The 22,323-nt window shown below is 43.1% G+C and overlaps 2 protein-coding genes across 4 annotated transcripts; one reads left to right on the forward strand and one right to left on the reverse strand.

Moving 5' to 3' along the window:
• Positions 1-1,006: 1,006 nt before the first annotated feature.
• LOC146267908 (adenosine kinase-like) lies at positions 1,007-10,548 on the forward strand. Of its 2 annotated transcripts, none has more exons than XM_084709012.1 (11): positions 1,007-1,218; positions 3,774-3,848; positions 5,260-5,313; positions 6,750-6,828; positions 7,027-7,199; positions 7,336-7,444; positions 8,366-8,536; positions 8,664-8,699; positions 8,801-8,915; positions 8,997-9,083; positions 9,201-10,548. In XM_084709012.1, the coding sequence occupies exons 1-11, from the start codon at positions 1,076-1,078 to the stop codon at positions 9,323-9,325; spliced, it is 1,167 nt and encodes a 388-aa protein (XP_084565138.1). In that variant the 5' UTR covers positions 1,007-1,075; the 3' UTR covers positions 9,326-10,548. The 2 variants fall into 2 exon arrangements, with proteins under 2 accessions (XP_084565138.1, XP_084565139.1); XM_084709013.1 differs by lacking the exon at positions 1,007-1,218 and adding an exon at positions 2,229-2,328.
• LOC146267909 (dual specificity phosphatase 29-like) lies at positions 10,160-22,197 on the reverse strand. 2 transcript variants are annotated; one of them, XM_084709021.1, is made up of 4 exons: positions 21,570-22,197; positions 20,997-21,283; positions 11,267-11,490; positions 10,160-11,061 (listed from the first exon to the last, which is right to left on the reverse strand). In XM_084709021.1, exons 2-4 carry the CDS (start codon positions 21,173-21,175, stop codon positions 10,853-10,855), a joined length of 612 nt encoding a protein of 203 aa, XP_084565147.1. In that variant the 5' UTR covers positions 21,176-21,283; positions 21,570-22,197; the 3' UTR covers positions 10,160-10,852. The 2 variants fall into 2 exon arrangements, with proteins under 2 accessions (XP_084565147.1, XP_084565148.1); XM_084709022.1 differs by lacking the exons at positions 20,997-21,283; positions 21,570-22,197 and adding an exon at positions 16,114-16,792.
• Between the last annotated feature and the right edge of the window lie 126 nt (positions 22,198-22,323).

Below are 22,323 nucleotides of genomic sequence, written 5' to 3' on the forward strand. Positions count from 1 at the left end.
AAACTTGTCCCATCGTGACTTCCGAAATAAGGTGAATAGTTCCAAACATTTAGTTGGGGAAAAACTATGTCCGAACAGGAGCTGTTTGGACCAATGAAGTTGTCAGGGTGGGCTTTATACAATGATGGACAGATGATCAACAGTAACGTAATCAACTACGTCACTAAAGAGTGCTTGGGTTGAATTTGTTTTCAACAAATAACATATTACGTTAATAGAAACTGCAAGTGGCAGTTCGCAAGTGGCAGTTCGGATCTAAGACGGATTCGAGAGACCGCAGATAGAGTGCGGCTAGTTACATCCACACTTGTATTATTGTTTTTGTTGTCGATTTTATGTAAAGCACTTGGAGCTGCAATTCTTGTATGAAAAGTGCTATATAAATAAAGTCTTACTTACTTACTTACTTACGTTGTTCTGATTGGTTGTAGGTCTATCCAATTGATCGAAGTGGGGCGGCCGGCGGGGTAGGTGCGGCACGAGAGAAGAAAAAATTTCGGGTGGAGGGGGGGGGGTAAGTGAAGAACTCGCCCGGAGCACCAAATGTGCTAGGACCGCCACTGGCTGTGATTCAAGACACTTTATTGACTTCATTAACCTAGTTAGTTATAGCCTTGGAACTAGCCTATACCAATCTGCCAGCTCACTGGCCTTGTGATGCCAGGCTAAGCGACTTGGTAATGACAATAAGAAAGACTTCCTTCACGCTGATTGTGATAATGTTTTCATCATTTGTAATGTGATAATAAGGACTTCCAACCAATGTGCACTGTCATAACGCCTGTTTAAAATGTCTACATGCTTACCACCACACAGCATCAAAGTAGTCTTGGAATACATTCGATACACTTAATGCAGTTATGTGCCAAAATGCAAGCATGAGCAAGCCAAAAGATGCCTGATTATTTGAACAACGTCTGACTTAAGTCTTTTCGCACAGGCATAATTCGTGGACAGCTTGTATTGGCTCGCGTGGTTGCTGTAGCTGTGGTCCATTGAATTTGTAGCAGTTCCTATAGATATCTCATTCGCAGTCAATTTAGACCTTCCCGAAGGCTGTGCAACTGATAGAAACATGGCATCTGGAGAACCCAAATCGAAGAGACTCCGACTTTCCACGAGGGGTGGGAAAGAAGAGAAGGCAGTCTCAGAGAAGAGCCCAGCAAGGAAAAGCCTAGCCAGAAAGAGCAAAGGGAAAAATAGTCCAGCTAAACTCAGGTGAGGTAGCTATCGAGCTTGTTACATTGCATACCATTTCACAGCGCTAAATCTGAACTAATTTGCAGAATGCACGTGCAAGGCATTGGCCTGACAAGACAGTCAAATTCGTAGGGATTTTAATTAGAACCGATCGTGTATTAAAACAATAGGCTAGATAATTATGCATTGATGGTGTTTGATGAAACGTGCCGCTTTGTGCAATTCTGCAATTTCCCCACTGCGGGTACAAATAAAGGATTATTATCTTATTTCTAAATGTATTTAGTCTGTTGGCTCGGTGTGTCGTTGAAATCATATTGTGTCACTGATGCAAAGTTGTGTGTAAAGTCCGGCAGGCGTGTGGGGTTTCCCACGTGTCTCTTGCTAGGCATGCGTGAATGTGAACTGCCAATCACATAATGGTAATGTTTACTATTGAAGGTCAGGGTAGTGCGATAGGTCAACTGAAAACATATCAGCTGTCGTCGAAAATCTTTGTCTGAAGTCCAAGGTTAAGAAACATGAAAATGGTCACTTGGCCATGGTAATGTTCAATTTCACCGTCCAGTCATAGGTGGTGCTGGTCAGCTACCTACTGTACAACAGTGTTGCAAGAGCTGTGATCCAAGAGAAACACTTTATCGACTTTTATCTTCTGATCAGAACTGGGAACATTTTTGGAAGTCTCTTGCTCAACCACGTGATGTTTGCTTTGTTTTGTAAAATATGATTGCCATGTATACCCTTCTGTTTGGTCAGTGCGTTACGCCCGCATGTCAAGTATGATCATATGTTCGCCCGCTAATAGTCTCAGTGCCCAAGCCAATTATTGTAGTGGAGAAGTGACACTTCTCAGTGTCATCTAAATACACGAGTTCCTTAAAGGCAAAATATTGAAAGCAGCCAAACACCGCTTCAGATTTGCCACCTTGCCCCGCCCACTGGCCACATGACCAATCAGCTAAGCCCCTAGAGGAGGGTCTTTAGATGCAGACGAAAATCGATCCAGCTGCACAAGCTGAAATTAACAGTTTTGGGACGCAGAGTCCTTTTGGGGTTTATCTCTGTTTGGACAACAGGTCTGTTTTTGTCTGTTGGTCTTACTGAAGACATCATGCCTGCTGCACGGTAGGGGCACTGACCTACTGGAGGGAGTGTGTCATCTTATTACATGGCTCTTTTCATTAATTGTAATGTGAACAGAAAGATGCAATGGGCATGGTTATATCTGGTGCTTGTCAATGGCTGGATATATTCAGCTAGTTTATTGATAGGATGATAAGGGAGATGTACTGTGTGCACTGAACAATCAATGCAGGGTATCTTCTGGACTGATGTTAATTGGTGAATGAGGAATCCCCTACGTAGAGACAGACATTGAAACAGCAGTCTGTTTCTGTAGACACTGCTCTCGTCTCTGCTCCTGTCTGCAAATGATTTGGATGTCCAGTGTTTGTGTTCACCACAGAATAGAGAGATGGGAAATGAACACGTTTGTATTGGGTTGTTGTAATCCAAAGGAGATGCTTTTGTTTGTCGAGAGTGAGTGGAAAGAGGGTGTGTATGTTTTACTGTGTAGTGTTTGTGGAACAGGAGGCACCTGTACTGAAGTGCTCTTGCTAGGCGTAACCATCAGGGCTTTTCTCAGAGACAGACAGATCCTGTTGCTGGCCAGCAGTGGGATGAAGGACAGACATGGAGGCTGCTCACTTCACTGAGGCAGAAACAGTACCAAGAATACAGCTGTCTGTTGTTCTTTAGGATTAAATATTTTAAGTGTGTGTTCATGTGTGTTAAACTGATGCTTGTAGGGCTTCTGTCAATGTTTCTCCGATACACGTACACACGTTGCCTGCAGTGCAGAATAATACTATTGTGTGTCTTGAGTTTGCTGTACGTTAGTATGGCGAAAAGCCAATTCAAGCCACACAATGTTGATGTCTGTGAATGATGTCGTTCTATTGGGCAGCAACGAGGGGCGGGAGTAGAAGGCTGGTTTGAGAATTTGTGTTTTCGAGCACATGCTTCATATGACAGACTCCATAATGCATGTAGTGTACTCAGAGAATCCCCGAGAGAAACTCAAATGAATGCAGTCACACACACTGATCATGGCTCACACAGTCCTGTCCTGATGTTGCCTCGCAGTAAACATTTAACATAATTGAATGTATGACTGACTAGGACTCACTTCAACACCATCTGCATTCAATTTCTGTTTCATTTTGCTGGCAAATCATAAACATTATATTGTGTTCCCCTTTTTATATAATGTTCGTACAAAGCACCCCTAAGGCTTTTCATAGTGAGGCTGTGTGGCCAGAAAAAACGTGTGTGTTTGTGAGGCACAACATTTTATGATGTAGGCAAGTACTACATTACTATGCCTTCATCCTGGTTGTATATAAATGCGATTATAATGATTGTTCAGTTGTGTTTTGTATGTTAATTGTATAATAGAATAAGTAACATCATACATTATTTATCTGTACCTATGCTTAGACACATGTGTTACTGTTTTCTTCACGTGTTTTGTGGTTTCTAATGGAGCTTTGTGTGTCTGTGTGTTTCAGTGCTAACTGTCTGTTTGGGATGGGGAACCCTCTACTGGACATCGTATCTGTGGTGGACAAGGACCTCCTAGATAAGTGAGTGACGGAATTGGACTCCCAGCTCCTCGTAGCTTTGGGGAACAAGGCTTGCAAAGGGAAGATGTTGAATGCAAAGTATAAAAGGGTTGTCACCCCTTTCTTTGTGTTTCTCTTTCTGTCTGTGTCTCTTTTCAACCCACGTATACACAGAAGAGTGTGATACTGAGGTTGTGTTCTCACAAGACCAGTGAATTCTTGTTTGCCACCTGCGAGGGATGTGTAATCTGCATGTAATTGTGTTGTGGTGAGAAAAGGTGATGGAAGACGAATAAAGATGGTGACATGGAGAAAGGGAGAGAAGGCCTGAGCAGAAGGTGTAGCATGTTATAACAGGCATTTGATGTGTAGGTGTAGATGTGGTATAGTGTGGGTCTTTTGTGGTATGTTGTCTGGTGTGGGTATGGTGTTCAGTGTTTCCCACAGATTAGAAAGCTATTTGTGGCTGGGGGGGGGGGGGGGGGGGGGATGTTGGGGTTATTTCATGTCAGACTGGGGTGGGATCGTAATAATTCCTTTGTTAATAATTCATTACACAGAACTTTATTATATTAAATATTAATCCAAAATGATTCACACCTTCACAAAATTAACAACAACAAACAAATAATTTCTGCATATGCAGGTAGCAAGCTAGTGCTAAATAACTATTTAACTGGTCAGCTCCATGACGCCGGGTAAGTAGCTAGCTCCTGAGACTTCTCACAAAAAGAACAAAGGGGAACCTTCGATTAAGACATGTTCGTAGGTACCTAGTGAAAAGCAACCTCAACCTTCCTAGACCTTTAGCTACGGCACGAATGGTGAAGGCTCGCTGATATAGCTGTCGGTCTTACTACGGCGTATGTATGCACCGTTGCTGACGTTGTGACTGTATGCGTATGTGAGAAATACGCTGCGTGTTTAACCTAAATAGTGATAAAATGGATATTCATATAGTTAATTCCCAGCCCAGTCTTTTTAGTTAATGCTAGAGTACAACAGGAGAGGCCTTGCTGGGGCAGGCTGCTTCAAGACTAGGGCAAAGGCCTCCTTTGATTAGTTATGGAGTCCAATTTCTCAGGCCACTTGCGTAAATGTCTGGATTAGAGCTGGGCAAAACTCGCTGAATGTCTGGCTTAGAGACTAAATGGAGAATAGGAGATTGAACCATTTACAGAGGTGTGTGTGTGTGTGTGTGTGTGTGTGTGTGTGTGTGTGTGTGTGTGTGTGTGTGTGTGTGTGTGTGTGTGTGTGTGTGTGTGTGTGTGTGTGTGTGTGTGTGTGTGTGTGTGTGTGTGTGTGTGTGTGTGTGTGTGTGTGTGTGTGTGTGTGTGTGTGTGTGTGTGAATAAGGTAGAGGATAAAGAAGCTGAAAGTATTTGGTATGTTGGATTTATGTTCCAGCTTTGACTTTGTTCTGTCTCCCTTAGGTATGGACTCAAGGCCAATGACCAGATCCTGGCAGAGGACAAACACAAAGAACTGTGGGTATATCGCCATTCTTGCACCTCTTTTCTCCCCCCTTTTGAACACACTCTGAGCTTGCTCTTGCTGTTCCAGAGCGGACTAGACGAAACAGGAACACTCTAGAACTCGCCAACCACAACCAACCTCTGTCCCTTTCAGCTAGCCAATGAGCACAGCAGGAGACTCCGCTTAGAGAACTGGTTTTGGCCAATAGCAAAGCTGGAGGCTTCACCTCCCATTCCCTTTGAGATAAAAGTGCTGGTCAAGGCAGAAGGCAAATATTTTACAAGAGCGTAGATAAGACGGACGACAGATCTGTGAGAGTGTGCATCAGCCCTATGGGTATAGCTTAGCGTCAGTAACAGCAGCAGACTACCAATTGGATGTAGAGGTCTTTAGGCGATGGCATTACATGATGGCTAATCCAGCCACTCTGAGCTGTTTCTACCCTGCTCTTGTTGATCCTGTCAGCACTTCGGTTCTGTGGCTCGATAGGTTAATGTCTGGATTACATTACATTCTCCATCTATCACATCAGTCATGGGCCTCAGAACAGGACCATGTAAAAGCTGAAATACCTCTCTGTCCCCCTCCTACCTCCTCTCCCTTTTTCCATCTTTCACCCACCTCCTATCTCCCTCCCGTCTCCTCTCCCCTTCCCTTCTTCCTCTCAGAGAGAGAACTGAGTCTTCCCCCCTGCCTCCCTCATCCTCGCTCTTCCCCTCCTTTTCTCTTCTCCCTCCTGTAGTCCCCTTCCCCTGAATTTCTCTTTGAAACAGCCATCAGTCTCAGGACCTTTGCTGCAGTTGGCCTATCAATGTCCGGCGTTCTTAACCATTCACACGTACACATACTCAAACCCTTCAATGGAGAGGCTGATAAAACTTCTATATTTATAATGTGTTTAAACATGGGGGGCATGTGCGTCAAGCTGAAGAACAATACACAATGAAGAGATTGCACTTAAAGTTTCATATGAGAAATATTGTCATTTGAATGAACCTTTTGAATGGTGCAGCCAAGTGTTGAGTGGCTCATCAAAGGGAGTGCTGCTCCTTGCAGGGTGAGACTAAACTCTAGGGATTTAGAAGTTGCGACTACAACAGCCTTAATTAATCAGAGTGGTGTATTTGTTTGTTAGTGTTGGCGGGGATTTCAACACTGGCCAGCTGCTAGGTTCATCTGCTCTCTCCAGCACGTTGAGTACCCTGTCACTTCCTCTCTTCGTCTACCTCACACCCTTCCTCTCTTAACCTCACTGTGTGTGTGTGTGTGTGTGTGTGTGTGTGTGTGTGTGTGTGTGTGTGTGTGTGTGTGTGTGTGTGTGTGTGTGTGTGTGTGTGTGTGTGTGTGTGTGTGTGTGTGTGTGTGTGTGTGTGTGTGTGTGTGTGTGTGTGTGTGTGTGTGTGTGTGTGTGTGTGTGTGTGTGTGTGTGTGTGTGCGCACGATGCAGGTTTGAAGAGATTGTGAAAAAGTTCAAAGTGGAGTACCATGCTGGAGGAGCGACCCAGAACTCTATAAAGATTGCACAGGTTACACAAGTTATATTTTACATGTATATTCATTCATTAATAATAACTAAATCCTCACACACAGTTCTAGACACAGCAGCAATCTGGTACGTTAGACGCTACCATGGTACCGGAGCGCTTCCAAATTCTCGGCCACACCCAGTCTGACGGAGTCCAGACTAGTTCTTCTGAACTCCATTCTGGTGGTGTCTTCTGTAGTGGATGATCCAGGAGCCCCACAAGGTGTGCACGTTCTTTGGCTGCATCGGGAAGGATCGCTTCGGGGAGATCCTGAAGGAGAAGGCAGAGGAGGTCCATGTCGACGCCCACTACTATGAGCAGGAGGAGGAGCCTACCGGAACCTGCGCCGTCTGCGTCACTGGGGACAACAGGTACACACAAACACTCTGAGACACGCTTACCTTGCCTTTCACACATCCACCATGTTAAATGATCACACCCACTCTGTTTTTCATCCAACACTGTATTTCTGTCTTTCCCCACCTCCTCCCTTCCTTCCATATTCAGGTCTCTGGTTGCTAACCTGGCTGCTGCCAACTGTTACAAAAAAGACAAGCATCTAGACCTGGAGGAGAACTGGAAGCTGATAGAGAAGGCCAGGGTCTACTACATTGCTGTGAGTGGTGCTTTAATTTTATTTAGTAAATGGGAGTTTTCATACTATGTGGTTGCTTGCTATGTAGCTCTGGATAAGAGCGTCTGCTAAATGACTAAATGTATGTCAAGCTATGTATTGCGATGACATGACCTGTGCAGAGCTATGGCAGGTTATGCAGTTCTGTAACAGGTTTTGTAATGCTGTGACAGGCTATGTAGTGCTATGGCAGGCTATGCAGTGCTATGACCAGTGACGGTTGGTGGTGATATTGGGTGGGAGGGCTAAAAAAGTGTAAGTCAAATTATGTTTTTAGCTACACTTGCCCATAGCGCGTCCTTTCTTTCCTTACCAAGTTATTTTAACCTTTGGACGGTGTCTCACGTCGCTGTACCTCTTCTTTCAACCTCTTCTTCTAAAGAAAACAAAGGAAACGGATGACAAAGTAAATGATCCACCTGATCCAAAATTATGCACCAGCCATAATCAACAATCACATTCCCCACTCTATCACACACAGAAGCCACTAGCACCTGACTGTTTATGCGTCCGCTGTCATTGGTCGAAAAAGTAAACGGCCTCTGTGTGCTGAATTAATTTAGCCCAAATTGGCAACAAATCATGAGGGTGTGCCAGATACTTGTCACTCACAAGTCCCCAGTCTTGCACAGTTGCACCCCCGGGTGTCATTGGTCAAAAGTCAGTGGCTCGTGGGCTGACTTAATGCCTCAACCAGTCACACACACTATGGAGATGTATGGTTGCTGATGCATTTGGGCTGGAAAAAATAAGGCAATTTTTCATGTGAATATTTGGTGTTGCTGTTCTAGGTGCCACCTCAACCTTTTCCTCAACTTAATTGTAAAAGATAGGGATGGCTTAGCCCATTTATACCAGCCGCCACTGGCTAAGACAGGTTCTAACCAGGTGGTCTCCTCCCAGGGGTTCTTTCTGACTGTATCAGTGGAGTCCATACTGAAGGTTGCCAAACATGCATCAGAAAACAACAAGCTGTTCAGCCTCAACCTCTCCGCCCCCTTCATCAGCCAGTTCTTCAAAGACGCTCTGATGCAGGTCATGCCGTACGTGGATGTGCTCTTTGGCAACGAGACGGTAATGACAGCAGGACACACACACTAATTTACTCTCTCATACACACTCTCACACAGTCACACACACAGCAGTGCAGCATGGCTGAAATGAAGGCCCAAATATCTCATGGCTTCCCTGTGTCTTTCAGGAGGCGGCTACCTTTGCTGATGAACAGGGCTTTGAAGTGAGTGAGCTGGCAAGCTGTCGCACACACATACCAGTAATAATTATGTATGCATGAGAATTGTGTTTTGCCAACTAATGCAAATAATTTTTTGTATATAGACCAGGGACATCAAAGAGATCACCAAGAAGACCCAGGCTCTGCCCAAAGTCAACCAAAAGAGACCAAGGGTTGTTGTCTTCACCCAGGGCAAGGAAGGAACAATCATGTGCAATGGTGAACATACACACACACACATGCACACAGACAGGAACTGACTGATGGAAGAGTAGCTACTAGAGAAATGTGTTTGTGTAGGTGACGAGGTGAAGGATTTTCCTGTGCTGACGATTGATCAGAAGGACATCGTGGACACTAATGGAGCTGGAGATGCCTTCGTTGGAGGTAGGGTTTATGAGAGAGAAGTGTGTGTGTGCGTGCGCGTGCGTGCATGAGTCATGTGAGATAGGTTGTCTGAGTACTCTGTGAGTACTGTGTGTAAGCATTATGTCTGTTTGGCAGGCTTCCTGTCAGAGTTGGTCCAGGAAAAGTCTCTGGATCAGTGTGTGAAAGCGGGTCACTATGCCGCCAACGTCATCATCAGACGAGCTGGATGCACCTTCCCTGACAAACCTGACTTCCACTGAAAAGCCCCCCCCTGTCAACCTTCTTCACATGACCCAAACTCCCCCAACCTCTCCTCCACTGCCCCTTGCTCAGACGATCTCCTGCAATTATTTCTACCCCTCAAATTAACCAAATCTCCTACACTTTTCTTTGCCAACTGATCCATCCGGACCCTTACATTTTTTCTATCCATCCATCTCCCATGTGTCAACTTACATGCTCACTTGTATGGCTGTTATGGTAGTCTTCCACTGGGGGGTGATCTAAGGCCAAGCAGGTCACATACTCTGAACTGAGAGAGTGTTAGCAGTTTAGGGTAAATCTGGCTTAAGGGTGCTATTGATGTTCTATTTAAGTACAGCTATTTCATGTGACATTTTGTGCCAACCTGGTACATTGTTTGCCTCAGTGTGTATGTTTGTGTCTCAAACTGATTAAGCATTACTGCCCAATGAAGCTTTACTGCCCAATAACCCCCCCCACACACACTCACTCACAGCTCTGGTTTTCCCTGTAGGGGCCAAGCTAAAAGAGGATTTTACTAAATGGAGTATAATATGGAACATTAGACGAGTAGAGGGCAATATCTGGGGGTATATAAGAGTACTGCATTAGAATGTGTAGTACCATTTACATTTTCATCAGTTTTTACATTTTATTCATTTGGCAGACACCTTTTAAAGTTTCATTCATTGATTGATTTATTAATTGAGTTTTATTAATTAGACAGCTCCTTGAAGCAAATATGTTTTAACAGGCCAGTGCTGCTGTGAAACCAAATAGATTCCTTAAAAAAGGCACACTTTTCTAAAAGTTTCAAGCCCTTTGTTGTATGAAATGTGTTTTGATCATGATGAGATTTATTTCCTAATGAGCACATTGATCTTTTGTAAGAATGTTTTGGCGTAAAAAAATAGACAAAATATAAGAATCTTGACTCAAACAAAGCTAACTGCTGTTGTGAGGGGAGAACAGTGTTTTAACAGGTGTGTACTCCCATCCATGTGCCTTCTGTTCTACGTTGTCTGTTAAGGGATGGTTCTCCACACACAATTTTCCCAGGAATCTAGAGACCAGATCCAGATGTGTTATCTTCTGCTTTTGGTACTGTGTGTGCAGGTGCTGGGATGTGAGAAGGAGTAAAGTTGCTCTCTTTCTGTGTGTTTGTGCTCATGTACAGTAGAAGTTCTGTGTCTGTGATGCCTCCAAAACCTCTGACAATAAAAAAACTTACAATCTCAAACGTGCAGCGTTTCTGTATGCCTTCACTGATCTTAGCCGTTTACACTTTGTAATGACTGAAAAGAGGACACAGACAAGTAAAGAATTGCTTCATTGCAAACCAACAGTATAGTTTAAATCAATATCATTAATCTGTTATACCTGCAATTAAGAGTTTTACACAGTGAGCAAAAAATATAACTACATAAGTGTGTGTGATCGAACATCATGCCTCTGACGTCTCAGCATCTCCTGCAAGGCAGTGTGTATGTTCTATTCGCGCCTTACACCCCAGCCTTTACTCCTGCAGGGCTGTGCTGCGTGTGTTACTGTCTCTCCGCCAGCCTCTCCTCCTGCAGGACTATATCCAGGGTTCTCAGCTGCTTCAGGAAGCCTCGGTTGGGCAGGATGCAGCGTCGCTGCCGCACATGCACAATAGCATCCACCACCGTTAACCCTTTCTCCACCATCAGGTAGGCCAGGACGAGGGTTGCTGACCTGCTGCGACCCATCACACAGTGCACCAAGACTTTGCCTGGAACACAAGCACAGAAAGATCACAGAAACAAAGCTGAATAAAACAGTTATATCAAGTCAAGGCCCAAAAACCCCAGATGCCACTTTGACACCATCTATGGTTCTCTTTACACAGTGAGAAGCAATGCCTTGGTGAGAAGACGAATTCCTCTCTATCTCGCTCTTTCTCTCCATCTCAATTTTCCGTCTCTCCCAGTGCGTACTCTGAGGCAGGCTGAGTGCGTGCTGGATGAACTGCGCAGCAGGGTAGAAGTACTGGGACATGTTGAAGGTGGGTGTGTCGTCAGCCTCGATGCCGTAGTACTGGATGTCCATGTCTCTGTAGTAGACTGCGCCTGTCAGCACGTTGTTCCACTTGCCTTCCGCTGCGTTCACGATGTGGGTTATACCCACCTCCTCCAGACCATCCCGCTCCAGAGCCGTTTTCCTGATTGTGCACACACAAAGGGCACTGAGGCTTCCTGCTGTGCACACACTTACACACTTATTCCTACAGACACTTGATATTAAAGCAACCAGGCTATGCTCAAACACAAAACTCTAACTGTGTATGCAGACACACACCAACACTGACTGCATAGCCACACACATACGCCAAGGGGAAAGTGGGAGTTTTCCATAAAGAGATGGGAGGGGATGCGTAAAGTGCACATAATTTTGTATTTGTGTACAAAAACTGCCCATAAAAGCATGCCTCTATTTTGCGGTGAAGATTCTGCGCCTCTTGAAAGCAGGTGCAGAGGCGGCGCTACCATTAGGCAAAGTGCCTAGGGCCCTGGTGAAAATGTTATAAATATTGAATATAGTACAGTATGTTATTTTTCATATTTATGTTTCTCCCAAACATGGAAACAAATTATATCCTGCCTTCCATTAACCTACATTATTCATGTGCGAGACAAACCCAAACCCCCCTATCCACGGGCAGATCTACAGGGGGGCAAGGGTAGCTGCCCCCCCACTCAAGAGCCTTGCCCCCCCCCCCCCAGCTGCCCCCCTAACTTTGGTGATCCAAAAAATGTACTCGTAAAAACAAACCGCCACCATGTCCACAAGCTTCTCAAAAACATTGAACTGAACAATACATTTACCGAAAGTGAACAATTAGCCACCTGCCCCTCAAATAGCTACATCCCTGCATCAAAAGTGCAGAGCGGCGTTCACAGTCTGGCTCGCACACAGCGAGTCTGCTGCAGGGCAGTGGCATTGCATCCCGGTGTTGGAGCGAATTCTCACTCCCCCGCAGGCTCCCACTCCCCTACGCGTGAACGCGCACTGCCTTCCTTGAGTATTGCTAGTTGCAGTTTGACGAACCAAGGCAATTTTTACAATCCTAAGTTCCCTCGTCTTAGGCTTTGAGGAAACTGTCAGTAGGATATTTAATTCATGTTTCATCAAAATATAAGTTTTAAAAGCGAGCATTCTTCTTTGTATTCATTTGTACAAATCACTTTTAGTAGAACTATTCACTTCTGATTCTTGATTACGTTGTACTTGCTGTTATAGGCTACTTACTAAATGCACTATATGCCATCTAATAAAACATGTAATAAATGATGACATTTTGATTGGTGACTTGATTTCCAAACAAAAAACTATAATTATATATTTAACAAAAAGTAGAAAAAAAGAGTTTTCACAAGTTTGAGGCTTGACCATGACAACAGGTCAGGGATATACGGCAGGCAGCACAGACATTCTTCTCAGTTGGATTTTAGCACAACAGAGATGGAACCTTCTGAGGCAGCTGTCACAGCCAACCTGAGATTTTATTTGGGGAGGGAGGATTTTGGCATGTATGAAAAACAGTGTCGCCAAAATCCTACTCCCCTTCTAACTTTTACATTTTTTCAACTAGTATCAAAAGCTTTTTATGGCACACTTTACAGGAAATGAGAAGCCACCAAAATAATTTGGGGGTGTGTCAGATCTTATAGCCCCAATATATGGGGGGGAGTAGGATTTTGGCAGGTATGATGAACAGTGTTGCCAAAATCCTACTTCCCCAGTAAGTTGAATTGCTGCATCATTAAATAGTTGATACAAGTAGCAGTTGTTTTTTAGGATTGTTAAATTGGTGAAGTAGCGTATGAGATAAAGAGAACTCATACACAGTACTCTAATGCAATACATACAAGGTGAAAATAATGGGGCATTAAGTTGTATTAAACACAGATGAACACAGTTCTATTTTAACATTTCAGGGATATAGGGCGTGGAAGAAAATACATTTCCTATGTGCTTATGCTGATCACAATAGCCATATCCTTATCACCCGTTCAGACAGCCAACTCCAGAATTACTGGCAACGCATTGACAAATATAAGTGAAAGATGTGTAAAATACACAACAATATTTAGGAATTTACCAGCAGTAAAATATTGTAGCCTATATAGATAAGGTCACACAAAGGCAATATTCATTTAACCCTATTGCAAACCTGTGGGCTGAGTTGATGAGTGCACAAGAAAGTAGGACCCTGGATGATCTGGAGAGATTCTGTAAAGAGGATTGCTGTCTGTCTCCTGACAAACCCTATTTGACTGTAAATCATGTAATATTTGTTTTCTCTATTCACTATCAACATCGTCCTATCCTCAGAGACTTCATTTTAAGTCGTTGTGTTATTTAAACATTCTCTCCAATCTTCAGATTGATAAAAGGTTTCTTATAAAACCCATGTAAGAGCCAATTCAACGTTTGTGTAAATTGCCTGTTATTTTTGTTTCTTAATAATTATAGGTTTACAGTGTGATTAGTATTTGTTTCTTGGATATGCACAAGGTGTATATTCTTTTATTTATTCCATTTATTTTGTACTATTAAATGTTTTGTAGGCATGCGTCGCGCCTGCGCAGTTCTGTCTGGCCACGCTCACAGGAGAAATGGTAGTAAGAAAGGCAGTGAGGCTGTAAGGTATGAGGCAAGCAGCATGTAAGAAGAAATATTTATTTTACCGTTTTGAAAGCACTAAAAATATGTAATTTTTTTGCATATAAGTTTTTGGGGCAATAAAACTTGTACTCTACCTTTTTCTAAGATTTATGGTTTAGTGTTTTTTCTATGCGTACAATTCTTTTCTTTTGCACCTCCAAGGAATGCAAGTTTGGACTTTGCTCCTATAACCCACAACTCAGCTTAATTTTGTAACTCCGTTAGTGAAATGACAAACACTTTCTCCATTAGGGAGTTAACGGTTTGCCCTGTAGCAGAAGAGCGATCAGATGTTTTTCAAGATGTTAATACAACTTAATGCCCCATTATTTTCACCTTGTATGTATTGCATTAGGCTACTGTGTATGAGTTCTCTTTATCTCACACGCTACCTCACTAATTTAACAATCCTAAAAAACAACTGCTACTTGTATCAACTATTTAATGATGCAGCAATTCAACTTACTGGGGGAGTAGCACCCCAGTAAACACTGTTCATCATACCAACACTGTTCATCATACCTGCCAAAATCCTACTCCCCCCCATATATTGGGGCTATAATAACTGACACACCCCCAAATTATTTTGGTGGCTCCTCATGTCCTGTAAAGTGTTCCATAAAAAGCTTTTAAAACTAGTTGCAAAAATGTAAAAGTTAGAAGGGGAGTAGGATTTTGGCAACACTGTTTTTCATACATGCCAAAATCCTCCCTCCCCAAATAAAATCTCAGGTTGGCTGTGACAGCTGCCTCAGAAGGTTCCATCTCTGTTGTGCTAAAATCCAACTGAGAAGAATGTCTGTGCTGCCTGCCGTATATCCCTGACCTGTTGTCATGGTCAAGCCTCAAACTTGTGAAAACCCTTTTTTTCTACTTTTTGTTAAATATGTCATTATAGTTTTTTGTTTGGAAATCAAATCACCAATCAAAATGTCATCATTTATTAGATGTTTTCCACTAGCCATTCACAAAGGGAAGGTCCAGGCTTTTCTTATCAGGTACTAGAACCAAGCACTGTACATTGCAAGTTAGAAGATACTTACAAGGCTGTGGTAAGCAGGATCTATAAAATGGATATGATTGTAAACACAAAACAGTTGTGTGGCAAGTAGTTTACTGAGAGGGAAATAGGAGTGGAATTCTGGTATGAGGGACCCTGAGCAGGGGCCTTTTATATACATTTGTAAAATAATGTAGCTATACTCATGTAACAGACGATTATATTACAATTGGCATATAGTGCATTTAGTAAGTAGGCCTAGCCTATAACAGCAAGTACAACGTAATCAAGAATCAGAAGTGAATAGTTCTACTAAAAGTGATTTGTACAAATGAATACAAAGAAGAATGCTCGCTTTAACCAGACAGTGACATAACAGCAGTCGCATATAATTCACATATTACCCTCATTCTGATAATAGGACAGTATAGCACAACATCGACTTCAACATGGTTTTCAAGTGCAGCTCCAAAATACGTCTATTTTCGTGAGTGAATCATTCGGATTTTACGAGTAGAATGACATACAAATCGTATCGGCTCTCAAGTGCAGCACAACAAAAACTTATATTTTGATGAAACATGAATTAAATATCCTACTGACAGTTTCCTCAAAGCCTAAGACGAAGGAACTTAGGCTTGTAAAAATCGCCTTGGTTCGTCAAACTGCAACTAGCAATACGCAAGGAAGGCAGTGCGCGTTCACGCGTAGGGGAGTGGGAGCCTGCGGGGGAGTGAGAATTCGCTCCAACACCTGCGCAAAGACTGGAGCGACTGAGCTGCCCCCTAGCCTCTGAAGGTGAAGTCAGTTTCCCCAGGTGAAGTTTAAACACACATGTTTAACTTAAAATTACATTGGTAATGAATGTAATGTATAGGGTTGCCAACTTTCTCAACCCCAAATGAGGGACACTTTCTTCCAGGTGCGCACACGCACATGCGCGCGCACCAACCGCTGACCAACAATAACGCAAATAGCAGGCTTTCATTAGCCATAAACCTACTAATTTCAGTATAATTTTGGAAAACCACTAGCTACTCACTTGGATGTATTGTTCATAGTAATAGTCAAGTCAATTATTACAAGTTTCTCCTTTTGACACACAATAATGCTCACCTCACCAGTGGCCAGTTCACACACACTGTCACCAACAAGCAACAACCGTGTCCCATAGTAACGTTTGCGTGAGTTTTTCCGCGTTTACAGTAGCCTATTAGTCCGGTGAGGCTGTGATTGGAATACGGGACTGGAGCTGTCCCTGACGGGACAAATCAAAATCACCCATAATTCTAGCCTGACGTTGTCATACTCATAATTCTAGTCAGAATATGAGTCTGAAAACTCTCCGTTGGGCTGTGACTACGGGGCGTGTTTCAACCGAACTCGTAAAACAAATGCCTCTTCGCTCAATTGGATAGACCTACAACCAATCAGAGCAACGTAGGCTAATATGTTGTTTGTTGAAAACAAATTCAACCCAAGGGCTCTTTCGTGACGTTGTTGATTACGTTACTGTTGATCATCTGTCCATCATCGTATAAAGACCCACCCTGACAATTTCATTAGTCCGCCCAGATCCTGGTTTTATATAGTTGTTCCCAATACAGACCCTCCAGACCCAACTTCCCGACCAAATTTTTTTGTTGGCGGGGCGAAGTTGGGCTGGCAGCCAGGCTACCATAATTAGGGATGTCCCGGACAATTTGGGACAGTTGGCAACCCTCAGTGTTGGGGTTGTTACTCAGAAAAATATGCCTCACTTTAAAATGTAATTGAGTTGACAGCAGTTGAAAGACACCTCTCGCCTGGACATAGTGCATTTAACTGTAATATTTTTGGCCTTTCGAGCAACAAAGTTAAAATAATGAGAATATCGTATGCCTAGGGCCACCAAATCACCGCCTCTGAGCAGGTGTAAACCAGGATACGCGTTTTTTGCCACAATTATCACACTTTTTCAATTGAGTGAACACAAAATCATTATGCGTCACAGATTAAGCAGCCATGCAATATTACAGTTACTGGAATTTGTAATTTCGGTCCAGATCGCATTTTATGTGTTGGTGTCAATTTCGTTATCACTGAATCTTTGTTTTCGCTGTTTTGACTTTGGTGGCTGATCCATGATAGAAAGAGAAGGAGGCCCATTCAATTTGCGCGTTTAAATGCTCGCAATTTACGATATAGTGGGCGGAGAAAGGCACTGATTAGGCTACCCGATGAACTGCAGGTTTGGTAAATACCACGTCAACTGAAGTATCACGGCGTGCGCTTTCTTATTTTCAAATAAGTAGTCAACTTTACTTAATTACTTTACTTAGTTAGCCTACTTTTCAAAAACATGATGCACAACCTAAATACGCTATAAAGCAATAGACCTTTCAGCCTAATTCTATTATTTCTGCATATTCCATGATGGAATTTCCATCATATAAAATTGAATCAAAGGAAACAGTCTCTTTTTCAAAACTTGTTTCATCTTTTAACTTTATGCACGTGTAATATAGCACACATGATGGCAGGACAGACCCTTTGCATGTTAAGGGAGGGGGTACACATATCAGGTGAAAAAACAGGGCTGATAGGCTATAATATGTATCCCCTCTGTAATGGTAGACAGGTGAACAAAGCGGTTAATTGAGAAGTACGGTGGCCCTGAAGTACAAAACAACCCCCCTAATATGAGTACATCCCCCAAATGAAAACACTCCCCCCGAATACGAGTCAACTCCCCCCAAATCGGATGACTTGTTCACCTCCCCCCAATACAAAAACACGCTCCCCCAAATGGAAAACGACATTACATTAACACTGAACGGAGAGGGTAGGTACTACACTTCAGCGCTGATTGGATGCAGTAGGCTAACTAACAAGAAATAAAAAATTGATCGACAGAAGTACAAAATGCAATAGCCTGAGTTACGTGCACCGGGACATTTATTTGGGTATCGAAGCATGTAGCATAGGCTACTTATGCGAAAGCATAAATTGCGTGTTAAACGTAAACATCGATAGCCAAACAACTAGTCCACGTAACTCTGTCATTATTATGAACTTGATCGTTTTGGTTGGAAGGAAAGAGGAAACATTTGTGTTAACAATTCAGAGTCATGACACTACTCTTTATTTTAATCAGGGTCATTCCTATGAAATAATCTTAGATATGCTGTTAATGTTTCACAATACTACAATAAGTAGGATATGTGCACGCTAAAAACGCAGTTGAAGGAAGCAGGACTTTACAGAAGAAAAAACTAATAGTCCACTACAGAAGACCGAAATGCCACAACGACAACTGTAACGTTGACCAGGATAGTTATTGTTTGGCTATCGATTTTTACATTTAACACTAAATACTTTTGCCTGAGTAGCATACTATTTGCTTCATTCTTCAATAGCCAAACAAATGTCCTGGTGCACGTAACTCTGCCAGGCGATTGCATTTTGTACTTCTGTCGATCAATTTCATATTTCTAGTTAGTTAGCCTACTGCATCCAATCAGCGCTGAAGTGTAGGCTAGTACCTACCCTTTCCGTTCAGAGTTAATGTAATGTGTTTTTGAGTTAATGTAATGTCGTTTTCCATTTGGGGGAGCGTGTTTTTGTATTGGGGGGAGGTGAACAAGTCATCCGATTTGGGGGGAGTTGACTCGTATTTGGGGGAGTGTTTTCATTTGGGGGATGTACTCATATTAGGGGCTGTGTTTTGCACTTCGGGGCCACCGTAGAAAAGCCATATTAAACTAAATTAAATGAAAACGGAAATCACGTTAAAGGGCAGGGAGGGAGAGGTTAGCAAAGATGGGGCATTCTTGTCAGACCACACCAGCAGAGAATGGACAGATGGAGGTAGCGTAGATGAAAGGAAAAAACTATTCACACATTGCATTAAAGGTGACATGACATGAAAACTTCATTTTATGAGGTTTTTTAACATTAATATGAATTCCCCTAGCCTGCCTTTGGTCCCCCAGTGGCTAGAAATTTCGAAAAGTGTAAACCAAGCCCTGCGTGTTCTTCGCCGCCTTTGACAAATGAAGGCTAATTGCGCTGTTTGAAAATCTCCCCCTAGTGACGTAGATAGGGGGAAGGTTACCTCCCTTCTCTCTGCTTTGCCCGACCAGATCATCTAGCCCGCCCATGAGAAACTGAGCTACCACCGTGCAAGGGCGAGTGCGATATCGGTTTTTCCTGGAGAGACATCATGGCGAGCAAACAAACGAAGCATAACAGTTGCTCAGTGCTTGGATATACAAATGCAAGCACACATCTTTTTTTTTTGTTCCTTCATCCGAGCCTCTGCACAACCCGTATCTTAATTGTATTTTCGCTGGAAATGCGCCGACACAACTTCCCAAAGTGTTGTATGTCTGCGCCAAACATTTCCTCAACTTGAGCCAACTCAAAGCTGGCCTTGCTGAAATTAAATTCTGGATCATTACTAAATCTCCTTGGTCAAGCTACACACCTTGGACAAGTAAGTTAACTAACGCTATATCATTTTGTTGCTTTACTGTATATGGTTACCTAGCTTGCTACCCATAGAATGTGGCTGTAACATTAGCTCTGCAGCTAACAGCTGAGTTACTGTTGCTAACATAAAGATAAATGGCATCAAGTGAGTGTGTGAATACAAACGCTGTAACGCGAGTGTTGTACACTTCTTTGTTATTTGGATAACCGTTCTGCTGTTGGTGTTATGGCTCGCGATATCCGCCTTTCTCCACTTTGAAATGACTGAGTGTGCACCTCTGCAAACCTGGGTGATCAGATGAGAATGGCTAAATTCGAGGCATTTTACAGCAACGTGGGCAACGAGCCATTGCAATACATCCTGTAAACATTAGCGCATGTTGCCGCCCCTCTCCTCCTCATTAGCATTTAAAGCTACAGACACAGAAACAGCGCGTTCTGAGGAAAGCTGATTGTGGGACTACTTGTAGTGGCTATAATTCTGCACCACGGCTGAATTTCGGGAAAGAGACTTCAGATACAGTATTAGGGGACAACTAAGGCCTATATAAAAGCATCCAAAAACAGCATGTCATGTCACCTTTAATGTAACAGCAAAATGAACGTATTTATGAAGATAAATTAAGTCCCTTGTTACTATGGAAAACCCTGTCGAGTCTTCCACGTCGCTATTTGTTCCCTTTGAATTCAAAGTGCAGCAGTTAAACTCCGCTTCTCTGAGTGCACGCGCGCTGCCATGGCCAGGGGATACAAATCCTGTGCCTTGGCACGACACCGGCTTGCAAGGTGCTTGCTCAGATTCATGGGCGTATCTAGTCCTATTCTGGAGCCCCCCCAAAAGTTTCATTATCCCCTCCCCCCAATTTTGTTTAAACAATTTTTTTTCTTCATATTTTAAATCTAAATTTGTTAATTTCTCTTCCTAAAACCCACTAGAGGACACAATTTAAAAGGATATTAAAAATATATTTTCTGGGGGAACATGCCCCCAGACTCCCGTAGTTTTGCTGGGTCACAGGAAAAATAATAGGTTTTATCTAGGGGGCTTAGCCCTCCCAAAAGTGGGAACCTAGATTTGCCCCTGCTCAGATTGAGGTGGAATTTCTCACTGCAGATAAAAGTTTTCTTCCCACGCAGTGTACAGTGGATGCTAATGTTTTTGTCACTTTTTACGGGGTTTAATGTTGGTACTTCCAAGCATTAAACGCCACATGGTCCTGCTCTCTCCCGCACTCCATGTTATCTCTTGTTGTTCTACAGACACACTGACGTCGCACCACTCATACTTGATTGTCATTAGACACTCACAAACAAAATCACGGTTTAGTAACACAGTAACACAGCCTGCTTGCGGGAAAGTAACCTAAGTAATCTAATTACTGTTATTGCAATTGTAATCCCTTACTTTATTTGTTACTCGAAAAAAGTAAACGGATTACAGTAACGACCATCACTGGTATTCACACATGCACTTTCAGGAGATCCTAACAGCCATAGCTTTGCACTGAATCAGTGTGTGTACTCACTCATCACCAATGTAGATGTTGGGCCAGACTTCGTTAACGTGTGTGTACTGAGCTCCGACACCTGTCCAGAACATCTGCTCCAGTTCCAAAGCCCCCGGTGTGGCGTAGCTGCTGTTTGGGTCAACTTGCACCGCCTCGTATGGGTTCCTGCCTTGGCTCTTAATCTGGTAGGATGCCATCACCTCTACCGGACCGGTAGATCCACGCACGCCTCACGCACACCCCACAATTGTCTCAGTCCAGGGGTCAACACTGTCGGACCAGGAAGACTCCCAGCAGTGGAGAAACTACACTTAAATAACATAAAGTTTTATGGACGTGGCACATTCCACCCATGCACAAGCAAGGTTTTTCCAGCAAACAGTAATTACACCTGTTACAGCAGTGTAAGTCCACCAGACTACATTATGGGATTTCACAAACCATAACTCACAACCAAAAAAAAACATTTTTTAAATGTTTACTGTACATATGTATGCCTGCATTTAACCACAATAAAGTGATAGAATACTGGACGGGATGACGATGATATTTTGCTATAATAGGAAAAGCCAACACAGAAGGATAGCTTACCTCTTTCTCTGTCTCTCACTATCTCACTCTCTCTTCCTTTGTCTCTTTCTGTGGTCTCTACTGTGGTCTTGACTATGTCTCGGGTGTGTGGAGAGAGTCTCAGATGAGTGGCCTCACTGGCCTGGTACCGATGAGTTGGTTGGGATTCTCTTCAGAACGCAGTGAGTGTTCTTTTGAGTATGTGCGTGTGAAGTTCCTCCTCTTTTTTCGTGGCTGAATGTTGGTTGTGTGTGGTCAGTCAGAGTCTGTGTGCACAGTGGGGTCCCCAGCATAAATGGTTTCTGCCCTCTCAGGCTCAACATTATATTTTTAGGCCACTGAGCTACAAGCCATGACCTCTATAAAATGCAACTTAGCATGTAGGAAGAAGCACACATGCACACACACTCAATCACTGGCATTCTCTATCATTGGGTAACATGAGCTGAATGCACTAATGTGACAATGATTACTTGTAACTTTGCAGTCATGAATAGATCTGTAATACACCTCAGTTTTCAGAGGTGTATTACATGAAAGGGTGAGTCACTTACAGTGTAACTCCCAGTTACGTAATGAAGGATGTTACCACTGCATGTCATGTCACTGAATGTCAGCAATGAATAGGTGTATGGAAGAAGGGTTTGTAATAGTTATTTTGGTGTCTGACTGTTCTCAGCTGGTTTATTTTAGTTTTAGTTTCTAGGCTGCATGTATTTACCCAAGCCAATGGTGGAAGACCTTCAGCCTTGTGAGGTCATGTCTAAAACATAAA

The sequence above is a fragment of the Hypomesus nipponensis genome, chromosome 11, assembly GCF_054491055.1.
Source record: "Hypomesus nipponensis isolate SF chromosome 11, ASM5449105v1, whole genome shotgun sequence".
Taxonomy (NCBI): Eukaryota; Metazoa; Chordata; class Actinopteri; order Osmeriformes; family Osmeridae; genus Hypomesus; species Hypomesus nipponensis.